General features: G+C 39.7%; 2 protein-coding genes across 2 annotated transcripts in view; one reads left to right on the forward strand and one right to left on the reverse strand.

Annotated features, from left to right (window-relative positions):
• Positions 1–566: 566 nt before the first annotated feature.
• ncf4 (neutrophil cytosolic factor 4) overlaps positions 567–24351 on the reverse strand; it is a 35765-nt gene continuing 11980 nt past the window's right edge. The window contains exons 6-10 of the mRNA XM_003459352.5: positions 21072–21123; positions 10991–11089; positions 4822–4973; positions 3957–4022; positions 567–977 (exon numbers count right to left, since the gene is read on the reverse strand). Of these exons, the coding sequence (XP_003459400.1) occupies positions 770–977; positions 3957–4022; positions 4822–4973; positions 10991–11089; positions 21072–21123 (577 nt within the window). The 3' untranslated portion in view covers positions 567–769. The remainder of the gene's footprint in view (positions 978–3956; positions 4023–4821; positions 4974–10990; positions 11090–21071; positions 21124–24351) is intronic.
• Positions 10975–24351, forward strand: part of pvalb7 (parvalbumin 7) — a 43877-nt gene continuing 30500 nt past the window's right edge. Inside the window, exon 1 of the mRNA XM_003459353.3 lies at positions 10975–11223. Coding sequence (XP_003459401.1) covers positions 11217–11223 — 7 coding nt within the window. The 5' untranslated portion in view covers positions 10975–11216. The remainder of the gene's footprint in view (positions 11224–24351) is intronic.

A 24351-nucleotide genomic window follows, 5' to 3' on the forward strand; every position in this document is an offset into this window, starting at 1 on the left:
CAGTGCCAAGCACTCAAGTATCCATGTGTTGTAGGCTTTCTTGTCGTTAATCCAGGCAGTTTCTCTGGTCTTAAGAGTCCTGGTGTGTTGCTTTATCAACCAGCAGCTTGAGTTTGACCTTTGGTGTTTCCAGAACATTTATTGGCAGTGGTCATGTACTGAATCCATTTAGCTTTCCTACTATGATGGCTGACCAAGCATCCATGGAGTGCTGTTGGCATCTTTAGCCATTAAGTGTGGATCATGTTGGGTCCAGTTGCTGTCCAGCTCTTGATTCTGGAGAGATATTGATGGGCGAACAACAACAACACCCTACTTTCTAGCATTAAAAAAAAGCTTAAGGAAATGCCATACCCTGATTCCCATCACTGCTGGGACTTCATTCTGCTGTGATAGGCAACCAGGGTCTAATTGTCAAACAGCAGAAATGAATTCTGTATATCAATAACTCCTGTTCAATTCCTTCTAATCTATCCTTATTGAACTACTAACTAGACTGTAAAACTCTACATCTACCTGTTGAAAAGCCTCTAAGCAAGCAGAAAAAAAATCAAGCACACAGAATGTAAATATGTTATTAAGTTGTTTTATTGTTAAGTGAAATGACTGGAACATTTATTGAAACAGACTCAGAATGAATGTAAAAGCCAAACAACACAGAGGTAAAATCAGCAACTATACACTTGGTTAAATTCATTTTCTGATATGACACAACTAAATATTTTTAAATATCTCTCCCAACTCGTTTTCTTCTTCTCTTCAACTTCTCTCAAGCCTCTGTATTGTAAACAGAAAGGTCAGAGGCCATGGTCACATGCAGTTCCCATGGAAACTGATTAACAGGTCTCTTGACTTTGTGCTGTTGACGTCTGCCCTCCTTGATCATCAGCTGGACATCCTCATCATCCAGGATACGAATAAGGTCACCATCAGGGTCGCGGTAGTTCAGGGCAATATCATCCACCTTGAAAACATTCCTGGAAGAGACGAGCAAACACTTCAATAATCAGTGTGTGTTTTTTAGAGAATAAAAAATATTAAGCATATTCTACAGAAAGAGAAAAACTTTGTGGGTGTCGTTAATTCTTGTTGGCAGAAATTCTGAGAGATCAGCGATTAAGATTATCTCAAAGCCAGTTAATGGCCTGGCTCATACCTCATAAGGGCCATGCTATTCAAGCTGCAGCTGCACCCTGTATATTGTCATCACTCATCTGCAAGCTACTTTGCAACCCACTGCCACCCTAGCTCCTCTCAGCTATACTCCATATTCCATGTATATGGATGGAAGTGTGACAAAATGCCAGAACAGAGCCATATCACCAAATATAAATGACTGCAGTTGGACTAACAACCACATTTTGAATTGTTATGATTCAGTGTTATCAGTGTTTGTATTTTATGTGTGACTCCTCCCACCAGAGGATGGCTGTGGGTTTTTCCTTTTCTCTCTTAGGGGGTGGACACCTGGGAGTGGCTGCTGAGTTGTTGGGTGGAGTTTGCTCCTGTCCTGGGATTGGATAATTGGTTGATCACCCCCCAGTATTTAACCACCAGATGACAGCCCCCTGGCCCCCTCTCTCCCAGCCTCCACCGTCCTCCACCACCAGCCTGTGTTTTCCAATTGTTGATGCTTAGAGTGCCTTTGCCAATTGATTCGCAAGTTTAACCTTGTGTGTGTGTGTCTGGCGTTAGAGCCTTGATCTTGTAAATAGTTGTAAATAGAATTGTAAAGTAGCATATGTGTACCTTTTTTCACTGTGTATATATTGTTCCCTGCAGCAGCCTGGTAGGCGTGAGAAGACATTTTTGTTGACTCAGTTTTCTCCTGTTTTTCTTTTAGAATTTTAGGTAAGTGAACTGTCTTTTGGTTGGATTGGTTGCATAGGGACCTTTTCAGGGAGTTTTGTTTATTGCTCACTGCTGAAGCAAATAAATGGCTGCTTAGCACTTTAAAAGGTATTATTGTTTTTGCTCTTTCTTGGGTGGTGCAAGAGTGGGGGCTAATTTCTTGTTGCATTCAATGCACGCCTAGACTTAGAACGTAACAGAATAAAACAGTCTTGAGATAAAATTGTTGTTGATACCTTAGGAGGCCCATTTTCTGAGCTTCCTTGTTGTACAGCGCTGGCATCTCTCTTTTCTTTTCCTACTTCCTGTCTTCTCATATGTAACCAACACCCTTTCCTCCCTATCCTTATTCTCCCCCTCCCTTTTATCAGTGCTAAGCCATATTAAAACTCAAGACCAGGGTCTCATCCATCCTACTCCAGGGCACAATAGGCCTGAACACAGAAAAACAATAATGAGCAGATAAGCGGCGGAAATGAACTGATTATGAATGGGGAGGGCTAATAATCATAGCGTTCACATATCTAAATTACCAGATAATGAGAAATAGAGGGAGAGGGAGAATGAAAGAGAAAAAGACAGAGGAACGGATACCATAATGAGCACATGCATCCGGTGATGTTGCTGTGGGAAAGATTGCAAGAGGGCGGACTTGGAGGTCCCACAGGAACTAATTTGATGAGTGGTGAGGATTGGCAACTGGCAATTTGCAGGTTTGAAGTGCACAATGACTAAATATGTTGCCCCTCAGGGCAGGTCGGTGAATTAATGGATTCATACCCATCGTTGTTTGTTGTGGAATTTCATTTTAACCTCACAAAAAATGAAATGCTGAAAGCTCACAAAGGTCAGCAATCAGCATAGTTCATCAGTACATGCTGGAAGAAACATCAGATATGCAAATCTGCTCAATTTTGCATGGACAAAAGCTTATATTTGTAATGTAAATTGTAATCTTTTAACATCTAATTGGTTATGTAGAAATAACCAAAAGAAGTGGTGTTTTTTTTAATTCAGAAAAGAATTTGGAAGAATATTTGATATAAGAATATTAATGTGAATGAATGTACAGTATGGTTCATGTTTTTATGGAAAGAGAGTTTACTGAAACTGTTTATGAATTACATACTTATACACAGCCCAGAATTTTAATGGAATAAAAAGCAATTGGATCTGGGATCACATTCATACAACCTTTAGTAAACATCATGAAAGCGTTTAATAAACTGCAACATATAAACTATGACTATGTGAGAGAGAACCAGAAGTAATTTGCTGTTAGATCCTAATCAATCATTTTCTAATGTCTGTCATAGTTAATGAAGTCCGTGCTGTTGTGCCACGTGTGTAAATGAGCGCAATCCTCCTGCTTTGGATGGTTTCTGTTGCAATTTCTTGCCGCTGGTATGCAATAAACTCAGAAGAAAAACAGAATCAGATTATAGTCATTACTGCTGAATCCCTTTAATTTCATCTTTCACTATTTTCACTGGAGTGATAGTAAAGCTGAATTAAATTTGCCAGTTCAATTAAATTTTTCATATATATATATATGTGTGTGTGTGTGTGTGTGTGTGTGTGTGTGTGTGTATTACATTGTAAAGCTGCTTGGACTTTTCTCTAACAATCAGATCTTGTTAGAGATCCTTGGCCAGCACTTGGTGATACTGGGGAAGAAGAACTCCCTTTTAACAGGAAGAGACGTCCACCAGAACCAAACTTAGCTTCTGTAATATTCCAGACCAAGACTGAATATAAATATATAGATGTATTTAGGAGTTATAAGATGTGCAGACAATGCACCAACAGACCAGTAAGACCTCAGTGCAAATGTAAACAGCTGGAAACAGCATGAATGTCTCCTTTAACAGTATTCACAAGCTTTAACCAAGTAAATCATTATCACATTTTAGAAGGTGTGGTAATTTGCTTACATGTGTGAAGTTGCTCACAGTAATTTCTCCCTCAACGCTTATGCTAATCTTTCCCATATAGGTGTAAATGCAAAAAGGGTGCGACATTAGACACAAGCTTTTGTATAACCTAAAATCCAACTCTACTACAACACTGAGAGCAGATTACTGAGGAACTGAGGATAGGTTTACCTCATGCGAGACAGCAGGTCCTTGTATGATGGCTGGATGCTGAGGTCCTCTTGTACACACACATCTCTGTTAAAGAAGGAACACACAATTCTCTGATTGAACCTTTTAGAAAACTGAAGGCCTAAAATTTATATACACAATGCTAATAGGAAAGATTCACTTTCACATTATGTTGCCTGCAACAATAAGTTCAACAAATTCACAGTAAGAAATTCAATCAAAGGTTTTTTGTTTGATTTTGTTACATCTGAAGTCTGACTGAAGGGGATTCAAATCCCTCCACAAAGCTGAAGTGTGTGAGAAATGCAGTATGAACACCTCCTGATGAGAAAGGATTCATTTTCTTTTAACTTCACGAACAAATGTGCAGGATTTAAGGGATGTAATTGTACAAATAGAAGATAGTGCTATATATTAGTGTACGATCACCTGTAACGACTAACTGTACCATTTTCATTACCTGATGGCTGAGACTAACATCTGATGTTAGTCATCAGAAGCCATTAAAGTATAAAATTAAAGGGGACCTATTGTTTTTTTTAAATTATTTTTTTATTCAGGATTATACTCAAGCAGCTTTGCATGATTCACAGTTTGAAATAATCCTTATTTATCTTATCCTGGGCCTCGGTGTATCCCTCAGTTTATCCACTGTCTGAAACAAGCTGCTTATCTACCTTTAAGCCAATATTCTTGTGATTCATTTGAACCGTAATGTGCATATATCTGTGGTGATCATACGAAGGATAATCTCTTCTCACTGGCATGATGCTGTTTCAAGAGTAACATATAAATAAACAATGCGTTTAAAACCTGAAATCTAATCTCACATGATATCGTCTTAGCTCACTAAAGTCAGACAGACCTGGTGTCGACTCCAGAAGGGGTGAGCAGGAAGCAGCGCAGACAGCTGTATGTGTGGCCTCCACCTTCACCTTCAGAGTCACTCTCAGGGAGGGGTTTAATAATCTTCACAAAGGTTTCTGGGAAGATACCGGTCTGATTGTTTACTGTACCCTGAAGGAGAAAAAAAAAAGAACAAGAGGAAGAAGAGCATAAAGAAGAGGAAGCAAATGATCAAAAGATGAGCGAACAAATGAATTATGTCTCAGAGGATGGAGTGATAGGGGACTGATGATTAGACAAGGTGATGATTTAAAGGAGAGAAACAGAAGAAAGCAGCATGGAAGTGCGTCTAGAGAGACGTTTTCCCGACTAATTAGCGTGTTCATAATATGCTGCTGATGTTGAAAGCACTAAACACAATCATACAGCCTTTTTACTACACCCCTGGTGTCTCACTGTGTTACTCTGCAGAAACACATACAGAAGCTGTTTCAAAAAGCATCCAGCACTTTCACACATTTATTGTAGAACAAGGAAGCAGTATTATGTGAAAAAAAGCCTTTCATTGTAACACGCCGAAATCACAACTTTGGATCAAGTACAATGATGATAACACCCAGTCTGTCCTGAGAAGTTGTATATTCAAACCTCTTCAGTCAGCTGACTTGTATGTTATCTAATGGGTGTAAATTTAATAAAAAATGGAGCATTTGTAGTATCTTGTGTTGCAACTTTAAAGCAATTGATAAATGTTAAGTTAAAAAAGTTGGGATCTGAAGACAGCACATTCAGATAATCATTTTGTAACAGAGTGCAACGTAGAAGCAGGCCAGAGGTTTCTATCACAACTTCACATGCTTCTGAGGTCCGTGGAGCAGGGCAAAAGTCGAAAGAAGTTGAAAGAGGTTGTAGCTGTAGAACAACTTTGCTGCTTGATCAATGTGGTTCAGCCTGCAGCACGATTACCAAAAAATTGCCATTTTTTAAAATCCTGGTGAAACCGGCGATTGGTCCTTAAAGGTACAGTGTGTAAAATCTCACCACTAGATGTCAGTAGATTGCAATTGACTCAATTCAGTTTTCTTAACCCTCACAATTCAAGAGTATAATTCTAGGTGCGGTGGCCACTGTAGGACAAACAACTATGGCCACCATTTTTGTACAGTGAGTGTAGGCTGTAGGTTCGCTCTTTACCTCAGCTGTCAATACATATTCATGGCTTTTTACTTTGGAGGAGGCTGTAAAACTTTATGCCCTGGCTTCATTTCAGGAGATTACATAATAATCAACTCAACTCAAAACTACTGACTGTACCTTTAATTTGCTCTTTATACTACTTTATAGTGTTGATGGAGCTTCAACCTCTTCCAATTCAGAGCAATGAATCTATGTAATCATTAGCCATTGTTTTTTTATGAGGATTAAAAGAGGCTAGAAAGGAAAATGGCATGTGCTTCTTTTCTACGTTCAGTAAAAACAGAACACCATTCGAGAAATACATATATCCTTATATACTCACGTGATAATCTTATTGCAAGTTAATGTGCTTAATTATTTGAGCTTAGTCTTTCTTAAATTGGAGTAACAGTACTCTAAGTACTATGAAGTACTACAAGAGGTACTTTTACTTTATTGTGACCTTTTGAAGTCTATTGAAAAAAATGACAAAAACTGGTTGGTTGGTTGGCAGGAATAAGGTTAAAAAACATGGACAAAAAGTCACTGATATGCAATCATGTAAAAAGAAAGTTCACACAGAACTTGTTTGGCACTTTACTGCTATTGAGCAGTCAGATGTGTGTTTACACAATGTGAAGAAGAAAAAACATCATATCTTTAGGCAGGAAATTATGGGACCCATCAGTCTGGGAAGAATTACTGTATGAAGCCACTTACAAATTATTTGAAGTTTATAAATCTACAGCAAGAAAGATTTTTCACAAATTAAAAATATTCAGGACAGCTGCCAATCTTCCCAAGAGTGGACAACCCCCAAAGATTTGCTCTTTTTTTTATTTTAGCAAAAATATTTTTCAGTTTAAAGGGATTCTTGGCTGAAAATACACTGAAAGGGGTTAGATTAATAAAAAGAAAAATCTGATTACCTCTAACTGGATTACAAACCCATCTAAGCTGATATTGTCCCTAGAATAGATCATGTTGAAACAAACCTGGATCATGCTTTGTGTCTCTTTCTACAGACTGTAGATGTACTCTCTGTTGTAAGTCACTCGATAGAAGTCACTGGTCACTGCATTCATGGGCTGAGTATGTTCTACTACCAGTGTACTTCCAGTTCTCCTTAAAGTCAAAGCTGGAGACCAGTCCAAGCCTGCAGGCTTCTTTCTCTGCATTAACACTTCACAGCTGCTCACTTCTATCACTCTCCTTTCAGTTGGCCGCTGAGCAGCACTGTCGCAGCAGCTAGAGATGAAGTCTCTTTCTCACTGGCAGCTTTGCATCCGCTGGATTCTTGGTTTCCAAAACTGTGGTTTCACTCTGGTGTGTTTGAAATGTTTACCTTGACGCACCAGTATGCCAGTTGGATTTGTCACGTTTTCCACCCACATCCACTCTGTCCACTGACTAACTCTACGCACTCAGTCAACTTTTCACAAGTTGTAAGTGTTGCATTAACCTCACCCCCCCATCAAAAAAACTAAAAAACAAAAGACATACTACTAGTGTGGATAACAGCGTTGCCAAAAAAGAACAAAACCTCAGCATTTTGCAGTGTTGCATAAGGACAAATAGATTATGTTTTCTGTTACTTTTTTTCTATCTCTTTAGAAAGCCGGGGGCAGGTTAAGTTCATCCTCCTCCTCCTCTGTGGTGATTCTCACTCTTCCCTCTCCCATCAGGGCAGCTTCCACCTCCTTTCTCTCTCCCACTCACCCAGCGTCGTTCTCACATCTCGACACCTCACATAGTTTTATCAAGCATGTTTCTTTACCTTTTTTTTCTTGACCTTTCTTTAAGTACTCACAAAGTGAGTGAGTGATGAAGAAGAATTACTATGACATCTATTTGCCAGCAGCCATATTCCAGCATTGCATTTTTTTTAAAATGCAGAGTATTAGATAAAAATATCCACTTGTGCACGACTCATACATACACACAGTTGAAACTAGAGCAGGGCTTCTCCAATCACACCAGGGAAGGCACTCTGTGGTCACCGTAGTAGGCTGATTCCAAGTGGGATGTTGTCAATCTTTTTTTTAAATGATTGTTTTCATTATATTTTAACTCACTGGACTACTCTACTCTGATATGTCACAGAGCTGGCTCTTTATGCTCTGCAGTTAAAAAAAAGCAGAGTGAAAACATTTTTAAAATATATAAAAGACAAATAAATCAAAACAGAAGTGAGTGACATTTGATCATTTAAGTGACTGCAGGCGGAAAAAGTGCTGGTGATGAGAAGTTGGTGGGACCCGTGATAAACTATTTGCTACTTCCAGGTGAATAACTGAAGCAACTACCAATGACAATGAAGAATTCTGCTAATTGAAACCACACATGAATCAAATGATTAATTCTTTGCCAGCCCTCTGGAGAACTTCAAGACATGCTGAGGAGGTAATTTAGCCATTTGAATCAGCTGTGTTGGATCAAGGAAACATCTAAAACCTGCAGGACACCGGCCCTCGAGACCTGGAGTTCCCCCACCCATGTGTTAAAGAGTCACCTATGAAACAAAAACCCAGAATAGCTGCAAGAAAACAGCTGTTAGCTTCAAAGGGATGTGTTACCAGCAAATCAATTCCAATGTGTACGAGGGTCTAACAGTCTCTGTACACTAGAGGAACATGTGCATCCCATGACGGTTTCATGATTGCTTCCTAGAGCAGGGGTGGGCAACTCCAGGCCTCGAGGGCCGGTGTCCTGCAGGCTTTAGATAACACCCTGGGTCAACACACCTGAATCACATGATTAGTTCATTACCAGGCCTCTGGAGAACTTCAGGACATGTTGAGGAGGTAATTTATCCATTTGAATCAGCTGTGTTGGATCAAGGGCCCATCTAAAAACTGCAGGACACCGGCCCTCAAGGCCTGGAGTTGCCCACCCCTATCCTAGAGCTTACTGGCTGTCGTTAGGTGAAATCCGCTGCAAGGAGTCTTCTGCACCAAAAACGTCCACGCGACTGCTTTGGTCACAAGCAGATGGCAGTGATTGCATGTAGTTTACAAGGAAAACACAGAGCTGTCTGCAAACACTGTTTACTATTCTAGTGTGTTTCCTTGTGTCACTCCTACTGCAGGATTTATCTTACTTTGTTTATGGACTTCAATGTTGTAGTTTTATTACCAATAAAGTTGTGCTTTTTGTTTATTCCACCTGCCTCCTGAGTTTGCATTTGGGTCCTCAACCTGCAAACTGTAACAGCCTTTAAAGTAAAAGTTGTGCCTTCCTCCTTAAACCAATAAGTTTCAACGGACACTTTTACTTTTACACTGAAGGCGAATGTTGAGCTACACTCCTCACAGCTGCATCTTCCATAAAAACTACAGGTGGGCGCAGCGATCAGTTACTGAAGTGTTTGTAAGGCGGTACAGTGGTTTGAAAATGTGTTTGCCCTCTTCCTGTTTTTTGTATGTTTGTCACACTTAAATGTTTCAGATCATCAAACAAGTTTAAATATTAGACAAAGATAACACAAGGCAAACTAAATCCAGTTCATAAATGAAAGTGCTTGTAATTATATAAGGGGAAAAAAATCTAAACCTACATGACCCTTCGTTAAAAAGTGATTGCCCCCTAAACCTAATGACTGGGCCATCCATAGAATTGTTGTAATTCACCCAAGTTGAGGGTTTTCGAGCATGAACCACCTTTTTAAGGTCATGCCACATCATCTCAATCAGATTCTGGTCAGGATTTTGACTAAACCACCCCAAAGTCTGGTGTGTTTTGGATCATTGTCCTGCTGCAGAATCCTCCAGTACTCTTCAGCTTGAGGTCACAAACAGATGACTGTTTGTAAACAGCAGAATTCATGGTTCAATTATCACAGCAAGTCTTCCAGGTCCTGAGGGAGCAAAAAAGCCCCAGACCATCACAGCACCATATTTTACTGTTGGTATGATGCTCCTTTTTGTTGTTTTAGGGTCTTTTGTGACCTCTTGGATGAGTCATCGCTGCACTCTCGGGGTAATTTTGGCCAGCTGGCCACTCCTGGGAAGGTTCACTATCACAGTGTAACTCAGTTTAACACCATAAAGTAGACCGATCAGTCTCACAGGTTGTGACGTCATTGCCTAACCTGTTTACCAATTAAATTAGAGCCCTTCTTCCTTTTTTCCCTTTTTGACTTTTCAAATCAAGCTGACTTTTCAGTCAGCTTGATTTGAGTGAATTCAGCTTTGACAGCAGAGCTGCCTGTAAGCGCACGAATCTACTGCAACGCTCGCCAAGCAGACACTCGCGTCTACAATGGCTTCTTTGTGCATCTAGCTGCTGAGTTCTACGCGCGGGTTATTGATTTTGAGGAATTTGACTGCACAAGTGCCAAAATATAATTCCATATAAATATATGTGTTCGTATATTTACTGGAATATATCTGTGCACACAGTCCGGGCAAACATTAGAACAGTCTGCGGGACTCAGATGTGTGTAAAATTAAAATATCTCAGTCTTTTGTCCATCAGTTTTGTCCATCTTTTGGAAGAGGTGCTGGACAACTGGAAACTGGATGTGTGTGCATTTATTTAGGCTGCAGTCTCTCTCTGTTCTCCTTACTTTCTTATCCTGCCTATTTTTATCTACTAAGTTAAAAGCAGACAACCATCACTTAACCATTACTTTCTTCCTCTTCTTCACTCTTCTTCATAATTGTATCTCTCATTTTCCCTCTCTTGATGTTTCCCTAATTCCATCTCTCTTCATTACTCCATCTCTTCCTCCACCACTCTGATCTTTTGCTCTTCCATTTTTATTCCTCACTTTTCCCAATACACTCCCAATGAAGACACCACGTCTTTCAACTTAAAAAAAATCTCTTCTTTTCTTGCATCTCCTCTCCACCTCCACCTCTTCTTTATTTTCCCACCCCTCCCTCTCACTCTCCATCCAGCTTTCTCAGGCTTCCACTCTCCCACTCTTTCGCTGCCTCTCTCCTTCTCTACCTTTCTCTCTTTCTCTCGTCCCCCTCATATTCTCGCCCTCTTTCTCTCTCCGTTCTTACCTCCAGCCAGTCGGCATTGACTCGTCGCAGCAGGAAGATCACCTCTCCCTTCTTCAGGTTCAACTCCGCCTTGCCGTTGCCGCGAAAGTCAAACATCGCCTGAGAAACACACACACACACATACCACAAAAGAGAGAGTACACACACACGCACGCACACACAAAGTCAGTGAGAGAAAAGAGGAGCGATTTAAAAGAGCATACGGATTCAACACAAAGAAGGAACAATGACGGGTAAGACACTTTTTGCATGTGTATAATTAAGAGAAGAGAGAGCGAGAGAAAGAAGGGACGCTAGAACAAAAATTAGCCTGAAGATGATAATATTTTTGAGCAGAAAAGATATGTGATACAAAAGTGAAGTTGTGAGTGTAAGAAGACTTTTAAGGTATGTTTGTGTAAGAGAGAAATAAAGCACAGGAATGAGGAAAGGAGGGCTGCAGAAGTAGCAGTGTTCTTGCTGATACTGGTTAATATGTGTAAGCCTGTCAACGTCTACGTGTGTGTGTGCGAGCTAGCACTGCAGCTGAACATCAGTTCCAGTATCAACTATTATATATTTATGGAATTTTGGGAATCAAAAATAAAAGTGTGACAAACGCTTGTATCCAAGGTTAACCATTTTTATAGATGCCTATTTTTTTGAATCTAGAAAACATTTATGTACTTTACCTGCATGTGGCAGTTTACATAACATATGATATACGGTGTCTGTCGTCACTTCTACAAGCGTGAGCGTGTGTAGGATGAAGTCAAAAGCTGGTACGAGGACATTGGAAAACTCAAAAGTTATACAGCCTGAGGAGGCGCCACACTGCAATGTAAAGGTGTGTGTGTGCATGTGTGTGTATGGAGGGGTGGCTAGATACTCGACTGTCCTAGTCCGCATCAGTGCGTGTGGAATAAAAGCCTCCCAGAGTTGAATTTGCATTTAAAGTAGACCTCAGTAGAGTCATTACTGGGGCTCTACACCTATTCCCATCCTTTTGCTAAGAGACTCCTCAAACACACAGATGACAAACAGCCCATTACACACATGCACATTGTGTAATACACAACGACAAACACGCACACACTCAAACTACAATAATCTTTTACTAATACTTGTTCTCTATTAATCTGGAGTGCACACTCAAATATACAAACACAACATTTGTGAACATTCTTGTTGGTGTACCGCACACTCACATTAGCCCGTGTGGGGCGTGAATGCTAATGAGGAAGGGGACGAGGGAGGGAGCTGGCGTGGTGGTGGGGGTAGAGTGAGAGACAATGGGAGGAAAGCCATTACACGAGGGAGTGAAAAATAATAAATACAATTTGGAGAATCAGAGAGGCAGGGAGCGACTGAAAAAAGAATGCAGAGCGGTTAAATCAGTGGGAGGGAGGTGAAGATGAGGAGGAGGAAGAGGTGGAAAAAGAGGAGGAGATAAGAAAAGTTAAAGTTAAGCAGAGGCACGGTGCTGGGGAAGGCAGTGAGTGAGTGATGGAGTGAGATAGCGAGTGAGTAGGGAATCTCTGTTTTTTCGTACTTCGTGATTTGACAGGACGTGAGAAAAACCTTTTCCCATCTGCACTGTGCTCAGAGGTCTGTCTTTAACCTGCCCACTTTCTAACTAGAGAGGCTGCTGAGGGATGTGAGATTGAGCACATGTGTGGACAACAGAGGTAACGCTCTTGTGAATTCACAGTGATGTGTCACATGTGCTGCCTCCTGCACACCATCCGTGCAGCTCTCTGACATAAGTGAATGGAGGATTTATGTGTTCAACCTGATCCTCCTGACACACTGAGAGAGGTTCATGTCTGTCATGTTTTGTTTTTAAATTTAGTGCTTTGCAAGTAGCATCACCAATTCCAGCCAATCTGTGATCTTTTTCTATGCATTTTAGCCGTTTGTCCACACGTAAACAATGATTTAGGTCATTGAAAATGGAGATGTTTTAAATCCCTTCCATGTAGAAGAAACAGAAACTTTTGTCTTGGCGCCTTTATGTTCTTTTTGACACCAGTTCATAATGTTTCTAAGCATATGATTGACCAAGATTTCTGTTCAGTTACATTTATATTTGTTGGCCTTTTAATATTGTTTGTTTGTTTTTGTTTTTTGCATTTTCATGTGGCCATTTTTTCCAAACGAAAGCTGAAAATCTCAATTTTAAAAATACCTGTGTGAATGGAGCTTTAATCAAGAATCACAATAAATGCTAACGCTATGTTGTCTACTGGATGTGTAAAAGCAGCTGTTTACCAACATGCTAGCTTTGATATGTTCGCATGGCATATGCGACACTCCTGCCAGAGACACAAATCCCCTTTGGGGCCATCCTCGTCAAACAAGAATAACTACCTGCTGTGTTGAACCCTTGTGACAAGGGAGCAGTTGACAGTAGCTTCTTCTTCAAGGTCTGTATGGAGTGTGCGTGTTGTTGCACTCCCCCAAATGGTCAAAAATATTACTGCAGGTTCAAGAATTTTGCCCTTTTTGAACTGGTTCTTGTGGTAAGTACATAGCATACTTGAATGCTACATATCCCAGTGTTCCTTTCTAAACAGCAAGCAACCAATCAACAGCCAAATAAAAATTAAGTTAACCACATACAGAGATGGTAATATGAATAGTGACTGTAAATAAATAAATGCTATAAGCTGTAATCAAGAACAACAGAAAGTGCACCGGTGCTTAGTGCACTGGTGGTGTTTTTGTCATTTCCTTCATGGATGTCACTCCTGCGATGTTTGGAAATCCCATTTTGACCACTTGCAGGCACATCTGTAGAGCAAAGTAGATCTCCTTAAACCACATTAAAAGTGAGCCTCTAACTCAAATTGCACTGAACGTACTAGCTCAGGACCTCAGGGAGTTAGAGTACAGCGCGCTCTTAACAGTCTGACCCGGCGGGGCAAGTTCTGTTTCACAACGCAGCAAGCATATCAGTGCATGCTTTTGGTCACGCTGCTGACCTGATGCACCACCTTCTGGCTTGGGTGATGTGGGTGTGTAAATAATAGCCACAGATCTAACTTTTGTCACCATTCAATCCTGTCTGTGTAAATCTGAAGTTCTTAGTGAAACGCCAAAAAAACCCCAAACAGACACAATCGCTGAGCTCTTTGGTCGCACCTGCAATAGCCTGCATTACAAACTTGATTAGAAACTGAATTTTACTTTCAGTTCTGTTTCTGTGTCCAAATCTGAGTGTGAGTGTGAGTGAGTGCATGTGTGTGCTGCATGTGTGTCCACAGAAAATGAGACGCAGACTGGTGGCAGATTAATGAAGCTGGGGAGAGAGGGAGCTGGCTGGATTAACAATCCACTGAGATTACCCTGACCCTGAGGACACGTGCGCTTTGAATTTGGGGCTGCTATTTTTAATGCATTATTCCAGACGCTGTTTTTATTACAGCGTTGACCCGCCGCTGCCTGTAATTTATAGACGATGGGACAATGTGTTGGAGATGATAAGCTGGTATCTGTAGCACAAACACAAAATATGATGTGACAAAGCAATTCCCCATCTTTCTGCACCTCTTTTCTTTCTCTCCAGCTTTATTTCCCCTCTTTATCCTTTTACTTCTACTTGTCATTTTCCCTTTATCTCTGTTTCAGCCTGTTTCATCCAGAGACTCCTTTCTGTTTTTAAACTATGTCCCTCTGCATCTCCATTAATAATTTAGCCTTCTAATCAAGTAGTTAGCTTGATGAGTGTAGACTACGAGTTCTCATTGTTGGTAAGTTTGGGCTGCGCATAGACATATGACTAAGTGTTAGATGCAATAAACGTTATGATGGTGATGTTGGTCGCTGTTAACATTTATGGAAGCTGGGTGGAAAGAATTTGTCCTCAATGTTATACTGAGAGGCACACAGGAGGAAATCAAAAGGGGTTCAGCTCAAGCCCCCAGCAATCATTAGCAGAGCTGAGCTTTGAGGTGATTTTAGCAATGTGATGACATTATGATCATGTGATGCCAAATGACCCAAAAAGATGTCTGTCATACAACACCGTAACAAAATGACCACCTGACTCTTTATCTGGCCAGTACCATGAATTTTGATAGACTGTACTGTACTTCCTTAAGGATGTAAGCTGTATTTAAGTCTAATCTAAAACTTCCAGTCAGGCTAGATGTGGAAATGTATATCTCCTCTGTGGGACCAACCAACACATCGTTTTCATACATTTATAAAGATGTAGATTTTTCTTCTATTAACCAATTGTCTTATTCCAGCATTCATTTAAGATTAAATTCTTCACACAAGAAGAAAAGGAATCAGTTCCTCCCCCCAGCACTGACATCAACAGAGGCAGAACTGAAAGCAGTCAAAGCATCCGTCCCTTAAAATCTGTCTTTACTAATGTATCACAAGACACATTAGTGGTGAAAAAAGGACTTCCTGATGTTCTTCTCTGTGTCATTTCTTGTTGTTCAACAGCCATGCAAAGCAAACTATAAGACCGTAGAGTCTTGTCGTTGTCTACACACACGCTACTTTCATTATCGTACGCCCATGGTTGGTGTTGGTACGCCGCGGGTGCACAGCGAAAAGCTGGTCTCTAAATGTAGTCACACAGCCCTTGGGTTCAGAAAGCCACAGGGGCAATCATCCAGTACAATTAGTCTTTCACTGACCCCGCCTTAATGAGCTTGTTAAACCCTCAGCTCGTTAGTGTGGCAATAGGGAGGATGATGCTTAATGGAAGTGTCTTTTTTAAATGGATGCCCCATTTCCTAGAAGGCCTGGGGTGAAGGATTATAGTAGAAAACATGTCTTTTTATACATATAAGAATGGACACAGGTTGCAGAGGTTGAGTGTGTGTGCGTATAGTACTTCCAATGAGACAGACTTTACTTCTGGTGTTGAGTGATAGTTCTCGAGGGTCTCTAACGGTCTTTCAAAGTGTTTCTTTGGACATTGGCTGCTTTTTCATTCATGTTTCAGTCCAGTCCTTGTACCCAACTATTCTCAGAGGAATGTTCTCTTTTTTATTAATTTGTTAAGTATAACAAAACACTGCAACTCAACAGAAGAACCAGTGTTCACAGCAAACTTAGCAAAGAACCAGTTATAAATTGATTCTTTAGGCACTTTGTTATTAGCAGCAAGTCACAAATATTTTTTTCCCCCATTTCTGAAGTTGATTCTATGGGAAATGCCAAAGACAACAGTCTGACTGGCATAAAATAATATATTTGAACCAATAAGGTGATTCCCTAGAAGCTATACTTAAACTTGGCATATCCAAAGGAAGCAGCGAGACAACACTCTTATGGAGTGAACTTTTCTTGAAGCCTATTTAGACAAATTAATAAAAACATTTGCTGAGGAGAGTTCAGGCTGCATTAAAGAATAAAGAAGGTCACACCAAAAATTGACCTTTAAGCTTGTTAGTAATGCACAAACTCGGTTTTTAGTCATTTTTTTCCTGTTTCTCAAATAATCAACAAATTCATAAGTTAAAGACAATGTTTGGGTTTGCTAGAAAGCGAGACCTTGAATCTCAAAGCCTAGATTATTTTTCGACTTTTGACAGATTTCCACCGATGCAAAACTAGATTGATGGGAGTGATGTTGACAATGAGCGAGGTAATGGTTTCTGAACAGGTAGGACTTTGAGTTTCACACTGTGACTCACCTTTAACATTTGGCTCACAGTCAATTAACTGTTCAACATATTGTTTACAGTATCTAATATGGCCTACATCTAACAGGAAGAAACACAAAGTTGCTGACACATACTGTATCTGTACATAAACATTTCCACAGGGACAAACTGATAAAACCTGCTCTATGACACGAGGGCACTTTGATATTTTCTAGTGTCTGGAATCAAGTCTCCTAAATTCTTGGTTACTTTAACACATTTGTCACATTTTTTGCTAGTGAAGATAAGCACTAACACTTCCCCATCAGTTTTTATCTAAAATTGTAATTTCTGCCTTAACCATCTCACCACTCGATAGGGACCTCTTTGATTTTTCATTTTCTAGTTTTATTGATATTTTTCCCTCCCTTTGTGGTTCTTTAATATATCTTTTTGCCTTTTTTATATCTTTTTTCTATCTTTCTTTTCTTTCCCTAACTCAATTTTCAGATCAGGCAAATCATGCCACCAGCATCTGCCTCGTTAAAGTCCTCCTAACCATGAGCAGCCTGTCCCGTTGACCTTGTCTGAAGCTCATAGTACTACAGCTGACAATTACTCATAGCAGTGTTTTGGGGCTAAGCCTGAGCTAATACTAAGTGGAGTGGAAAGAAGTGCTGCAGCGTAAACGCTAACACTTGTACCGGCTCTGCTGTGACAAATGCTGCGCTCTGCTCTTATCCATCAGGCTCAGGCTGGCCATTGATCATTGTTTGGACAGCCACTTTGGTGTGCTGGAAAACACACAGCAGGACACACACCAACACACACTAACGCACAGAGGAAGGATAAGCTTTTCAGCTAGAAAAGGAGAGAAAGCTAAAATAAATGTTGAGTAGGCTGGCAGCTTCACGAGTAGAGTACACCAGTGTTTTACTTTTGTGTGGGAGAGAGGGGAGAAAGAGAGAGAGAGAGAAGAGGAGAGAGTAAAATGGAGCTGCTTCTTTTAGTTTGGAAATAAAAGACCACTGGAGTGTGCAGAGAGAAATGCAATGTGTGTGTGTGTGTGTGTGTGTACCCTTTTTTCTGTGTCGAGCAAGGTTAGTAAAGTTAAATGCTTTTGAAAGGCGATATAGCACACAGAGTTCAAGAAGTGAAACACACTTTGCCTGAGGACATGTACTCATATTACAGACTCCATACTGTGCAGACATAGCCGCTTACACAACCGAGCAAAGGTGTCTCTCTCTACAAAGTATTACAAATGATTGCTTCATCAAATTAGCTGATAGTGGATCAACTCAGCTATTAGTCAGTGCTGCTATTATGTCAGCTGTGAATACTTCAAGCTATCCCTAAACAACTTTAACTTGCTTCAACAGCTTCAGAGAAATTAATGGAACAATGGTGCGATATAGCCAAAGGGAGACACTTCAGGTGGACAGAGGTAAAAAATAAATACATAAATAAGCCACACATGATCTGTTTTCTTAACTGCTTATCCAGTTCATGTCTCCCAAAGGGCACAATCCTGTAGGTGTGGTCCTACAGGTGTGGTACACTCTGGACAGGTGACCAGTGACTTCAGAAATCTCTTTTCATGATTCAGAAAATACTGACGCAAGATGGGAAAAAGAAAAGGTCGTTCTGTGGCACTGATTTTAGAACAAAAACCTGCTCTGTAAATTAGACAGTAAATGAAATGTGAACAAACACATAAAGCCATAATGTTTATGATTATCTTTCATTTTGCTGTAAATGCTGCTGCAGCGTATGAGACAAAACAGATTTGAAGAAAAAAGCTTTTAACAATATTTGCTGTAAAAAAAACAACAACTTCTTTAAACATTATGTTTTGACTTTTTAACTAACTTGCAACATCCCCATTTGATTTCCTACATTATTACATTATACTGACATTTATTTTGTACTGAAAGTTGGAGGTACTTCAATAAAAAATGTACTTCAATATTGCAGTATAATCTCATTAAACATGCGCTACTTGGCATACATGTCTGAAACACAAAGTTTAAAAAAACAGGTATATACATGTGTATTCTGGACAATAATTCTTCCATCGATCCATTCTCTTCTGTTTGTACTTATCAAGGTCACAGCGGGGGGGCTGGAGCCTATCCCATAGGGTGAGAGGCGGGGTACACCCTGGAGAGGTCACCAGTCTATCGCAGGGCTACATACTGATGTAACTGATGTATTATAGTCTTATTACTATTTTTTCATGAAGCTCCACTTCAGTGTGTGGCACCATTTTCTGAAAATGCTTATTTCCATTGTTTTTCTTGGACTCTACTAAAGTAAATCTACCTTATTAACAGTTCAACAGTTCTGAAACAAACGTCTTTAAAGCTCATTTCCCTTTAAGGCAACTTTTTTTCCTGATTGTTTGCCCCTCAGAAGTAAAAAAGCAGGAGATTGATGCTTCTGTGCAAACTGGGGTTGTCACTACATTTTCAAACCCGATATCAAAATCGAGGAAAATATGTGAGTCTCTCAAGATACTTTCAATAGTGTGGAGCAAAAAGGGCACAATTATGAGGCTTATAAAAAATTTAAACAATACTGATCAGATACTGCAATAATGCAAAAGTATTCAGCCACACCCCCCTTTTATTTCCTGTTTTCCTGCTCCTAGTGACTTGACTCCTTATTAATCAGCCAATAGCCACTAACGTGGGTGACATTAACGTGTGCACCAGTCAGGTTCACATTTATAATAAATCTTTAAAACTTTAATGTTGTTGAAACCAGTGTTTTAATGACTTTGTGAAATTACTCATAAAAACTAGGTTGACATTATTTTACATACTTCTCCAAGTTTGCTCTGCAGCTGTTCACGTGTTCAGCTGGTAGTGAGGGGAGGGGCTGTGTACCTGCCTGTCTGCAGCATGCTGGGGGAAGTGGTGTGCTAGCTGTAGGAGGCAAAGATGGAATTTGATCAATACTGTTGCAAATCACTACCTAATCCATTAATCAATTTTAGTACTGATTAGTATTTGAGTACACATTTTTTGACAGAATCTGCTGCCTGTGGTAGGCTTCAAACTGCACTAATAAAGGAGTACCTGTGCATTTTTACTAAGAGTAGAATTCTGGTATTTAAAGGTATTATAACTATTGGTCATGGTCTCCTTTAACATGTTGGTAAATTAAGTAATAGAACTTTTAGGATTAGATGACAAACAAAAATTACCTCATGAGAATAACATTTCTGCAGTGCAAATTTGCACAAACCAACAATACACAAAGAGAGGAGATATTTTTACACACTGTAATGCAACCAGATGACAGAAGGGCTGTCCTCCATCAGTCTGACTGTACTATCAACATTTCTATTCCCACGCAAACAATATTAAGGCTCAACTGATTAACTGATTTTTTAAAATAGCCATTTAGACTCGCTGCTAAGCATTGGCATATCTGTGTCCTGCTACATTTTTGTGAGGATCATTCTGAATTGTAAACCTTGAAAGTGAGACCTCTCATCACTTTTTGAAGGTTTTAATGTTTTGGAGGGATAAATATTATTAAAAAACACAGTAGGAATAAGATTGGATTTCAGAACAAGTATGGAATTTGGTGATCTTGGTTAAAGGGAATGAGTCAAACCAACATGAGCTCTCTCAGCGTAGAAATTCAGTCCAAGATTGTGCTGACCTTATAAAGAATAAAAGCTTTTTTTTGCACCTCATGGAGAGTTTAATTGGCAGGTCATTACTGCTTCATCCTCTGACCTGACCTCATGCCCGAATCTGCACACCAGCACCTGAACCACAAGCGCTCCACAACCTCCAAATCACACAGCTCCTAAGAAAAACGACTTTAGAATATAAATGCGTTTCTCTTTCCATCATCAGCATCAGGGAGGAAGGTGTGAATAGAATGGAAATGAGAGGACGTGAAAGAGAGGAGGGGGGAGAGAGGGACGAGAGATGGTCGCAACCTTGGAAAGAGACAGACAGAGGGAGGGGCGAGGAAAAGGACAAAAGTTAAGGGATGCTTAAGGGGAGGGGTGTGGAATGGAGGAGAAGAGAGTGCGGGAACGGGAGGTTAATACGAAAAGAGAAACGGATACAGAAAATGAAAAAGGAAGTGAAGCGAAGCAGGAACTATTGATGAGGTCAACAGTGTCAAGGGAGAATGGGAGCACAAAAAGTGCAGCACAACATTTGACAAAAGATGCCGTAATTATTGATTTGTCACATCAGATGACACACTTATGTATGATATCTGTTTTTTAGGGTTTATTTATGCACTTAGTTTGACTTTCACCAAATACTGGCTTCTGTGGGCACGGCTGTATCAAGTTGTGTGTGTTTGTGTGTCTATGCCATGAAAAGCAGTCATGCCGATGGTGCTTATAGGATCACATTGTGCTTCTCGGGGTGATGCGGTGCATTCTGCGTGGTTGTTTGACTACAAAGGTCGTTACTGCGTGGGTTGCAACAGCACAAAAAAAAAGTAATTACACCAACCTCAGCCCTGGGGGAGGAGAAGAGGTCCATCTTTTGTGACTTCACTTGTTTCCTAGAAGACACAGATGGACAGAGACAAGCCATATAAGGGAACACTGTCTGCATACATGTAATGCCTCGAAGTGACCTCAAAGTTTAACGCTCTGATGAATCAGCAAGAGATATTTCAGCAGAGTGATATTTCCTGTAATATCAATAAACTGGGAAGCTGTTTCCCTTTTCGAAAGCCCAGTCTGCTCTCTCTGGTCAGCTCCACAAGGCCTGAATGATAAAACATGGTATGCTTTAGAGTAAGCATACCTTGTAACTGACAAGACAGAGAAAAGCCTGCTGCAGTTATGATAACTGTTTTTCTGTCTAACGTGATAAATTTGAATCCATAACCATTTTAAAGAAAATGAGAAATAATTAAATTTGACTCTTTGTCTTACTGGAGTGACTACATGTTTGAAAACACTCACACTGGGAAACAATGTGTGGTTACACTTATGTCATTTTCAGAGTGATAAACCCTTTTACATTATTTAAGCATACAGATGTATTGATTCCACATAAAAGCTTAATGAAATGCATGATTGCACAATTTCCTTTGATCCAAAATTCATGTGCAGCCCTGAGGGCTCGATGTGTCATCAACATTTTATGTAATTTTGCTTGGAATAATAATTAACATGTACTTTGGCACAGACACAATTATTATTATTAATAATAATAATGTATTAATATTAGACATTATTAAGCACATATACATTTAACTCATGCAACCCTTAAACTTTTCATTCAGCACTTTCATCAGGCCAAAATTTTAATTTGTCCAACACTTGTTGGACAAATTGGTTTCCTTGATTACATTTGCCATGCTATCACGCTAAACTAAGAAGATGACCATGGTAAGGATATTAAAATTGTCACTACGAGCGTGGTGGGTATGGTCACATTTAGGTCAAAGCACTGTTATGCTGCACTGCTTCACAGAGTTACAATGCACAAGCACAAGGAAAGTCTTTTGTATTAAACAAGTCTGGAAATAAAATACCTGAAACACCAATCATTTTTTGTATTTTGCATATAGTGGCAGCGATTTATTGAAATATTCAAACAAAGACAAAAATGCCTTATAAAAATTCTAATGAGTCTAATAGTCAATATTTGGTTTGACCGCTTTTATTCGTTAACAGATCCTGAACTCTCTCAGGCAGCTTTCTTGTAATTTCTTTAACTAGTGTTCAGGAATACTTCTCCAGGCTTCTGTACAGGTATGCTTTTATTGCACTGATAGTATGTTTGAGGTTGCCATGTTGAAAAATGACGGTGTTGCCAGTAATATGCTTTCCAGGTCGTACTGCATGCTGGATCAAAATCTAATGGTATTTTTCTGCGTTCAATATTGCATCAGTTTTGACGAGATTTCCAACACCACTGAGTGACATGCAGCCCAAACCATGACTGAGCCTCCACCGTCTTTCACAGATGGCTGTAAATAACTACTGTGCCTCTCTCCTGACCTCTTATGTACATATTAATGATGATTTAAACCAATAACATGACACTGGATCCATCACTCCATAAGGCCTGTGAGTTTCAGTGCAGCCACTTCTTTCTACTTCCTCAATATTGTTAAGGACACAGTGCACACTAAAGCTCATAACTCTTTGAGATTGCAAAAGTACAATTTCTATGCAACTGTATTACCGGTGACATTTCTTATAGATTCAACTAAAGAAATGGGAACAAATTTTGGGCTCCTAATAGCAAAGAGCTGAAGTTTTCTGTTATTTGTAGACACAACACTTATTCATCCTTTGAGTTAGGTTTCTCTTTTACACATACGTAGGCTACTGTTTGGTCAAGTGGCTAAAGAACCAAAAGAAAAATCAAACATTCTTTTAAAAATGGTCATGTACAAGGACTTGACTGGAAGTGAAAAGAAAGAAGTCCAAAAAAACCCTTTATAAAATTACAAAAAAATGTCAATCTTTGGAATCAAAATCAAAATAAATGAGAAAGGTTGCTTGAGACTGTTGTACAATACCGTCCTTTCACAAAGGTACTGTATTTACTGCAGAATACTGAAACAACAGGAACTGGCAGTGAAAGACCATGTGAAAATCAAATATGTGGCAATTCTTCAGGAAGGAAGTAACAGTTTCTTCAAATGTTCCAACAGACAAATCAACCAAAAGGCCATACAAACCAAGACAGGTCAGATCTAAGAGCAGAAGAAGCAATGAAGTCTGCTTTTGCATAAGTTTCCTGTTGAGAGACTCTGATTTTACCACAGCCTCTGTTGATGTAATCCAGCCACAGGGAAAGGGACCAATCAAAAGTCTAAATGGACATTATAAATGAGGAAGTAGAACAAGGACAAAAAGCCTTTATAGATAGATAGAGATATTCTCAACCTCCTAGGACTGGCGTCCACATATCCACTTACGAGGACGTAATACTGCCACTGTTCTATTGAAATTTAAAGTAAATGTCCTTTTATGTGGATCTCATTTTTCTCAGAAACAAAAATCAAGTAAAAAAAACAACAAAAAAACAGGTAATTATTTGTTTTTACATTCATCAGGTCCCAATCAGCCTAAATAGCAAAGAAAAACTGAAAATGCATGCCATGAAAGAGTTCAGGTCTTAGCAGGTTAATGCCAGATTAAGGTGCCCTTGCCTCAGCTGAGACATCATCAGGTCAGGACACCCTTTGTTTGATTTGACATCAAATATGTAAGTTTTTTTTAGAGCGACAGCGCCTATTCCTCCGATTAACAATATCAATACACTGCTGTTTCTTACACTCAAACTCATCCATAACAAACTGATCCCTACTTTTTAAAGTATCCCCGACTCCTTGAATAATAAAAAAATCTTCAGTAAATCAATACAGATTTATTGAGCAGATCAGGTTTTTACTACTTTTACATGATCAGTCATATCAGCCTGTCTCCCAGCCACTGATGCTCTCATTTCTCAGATGTGTATAGTTCTTTTAAGAATCATATACTATAAATATAGCTACACTATAAAAGCAAACGCACATTGTGTGCGATAAAAGACTCACGTTGCTTTGGGGCGAAAAGTTCAGGCAGGGAGTTGAAGTTGTTCTTGCAATAAGTGACTGAAGTTAGAAGCAGACGAGTGAATCAGTCATCAGCTGTTTGGCTACCAGCTGACTCCTAGGTATCCAATTATATTCATGCAAAGCTGCATGGTGGCCATCACAAGTGAACTCTCTAAGCTTGTTGCTCAACTGATTTACTTCATACCTGCAGTTTTTTGCAGA

This window comes from Oreochromis niloticus, linkage group LG6 (assembly GCF_001858045.2).
Source record: "Oreochromis niloticus isolate F11D_XX linkage group LG6, O_niloticus_UMD_NMBU, whole genome shotgun sequence".
In the NCBI taxonomy this organism is placed as follows: domain Eukaryota; kingdom Metazoa; phylum Chordata; class Actinopteri; order Cichliformes; family Cichlidae; genus Oreochromis; species Oreochromis niloticus.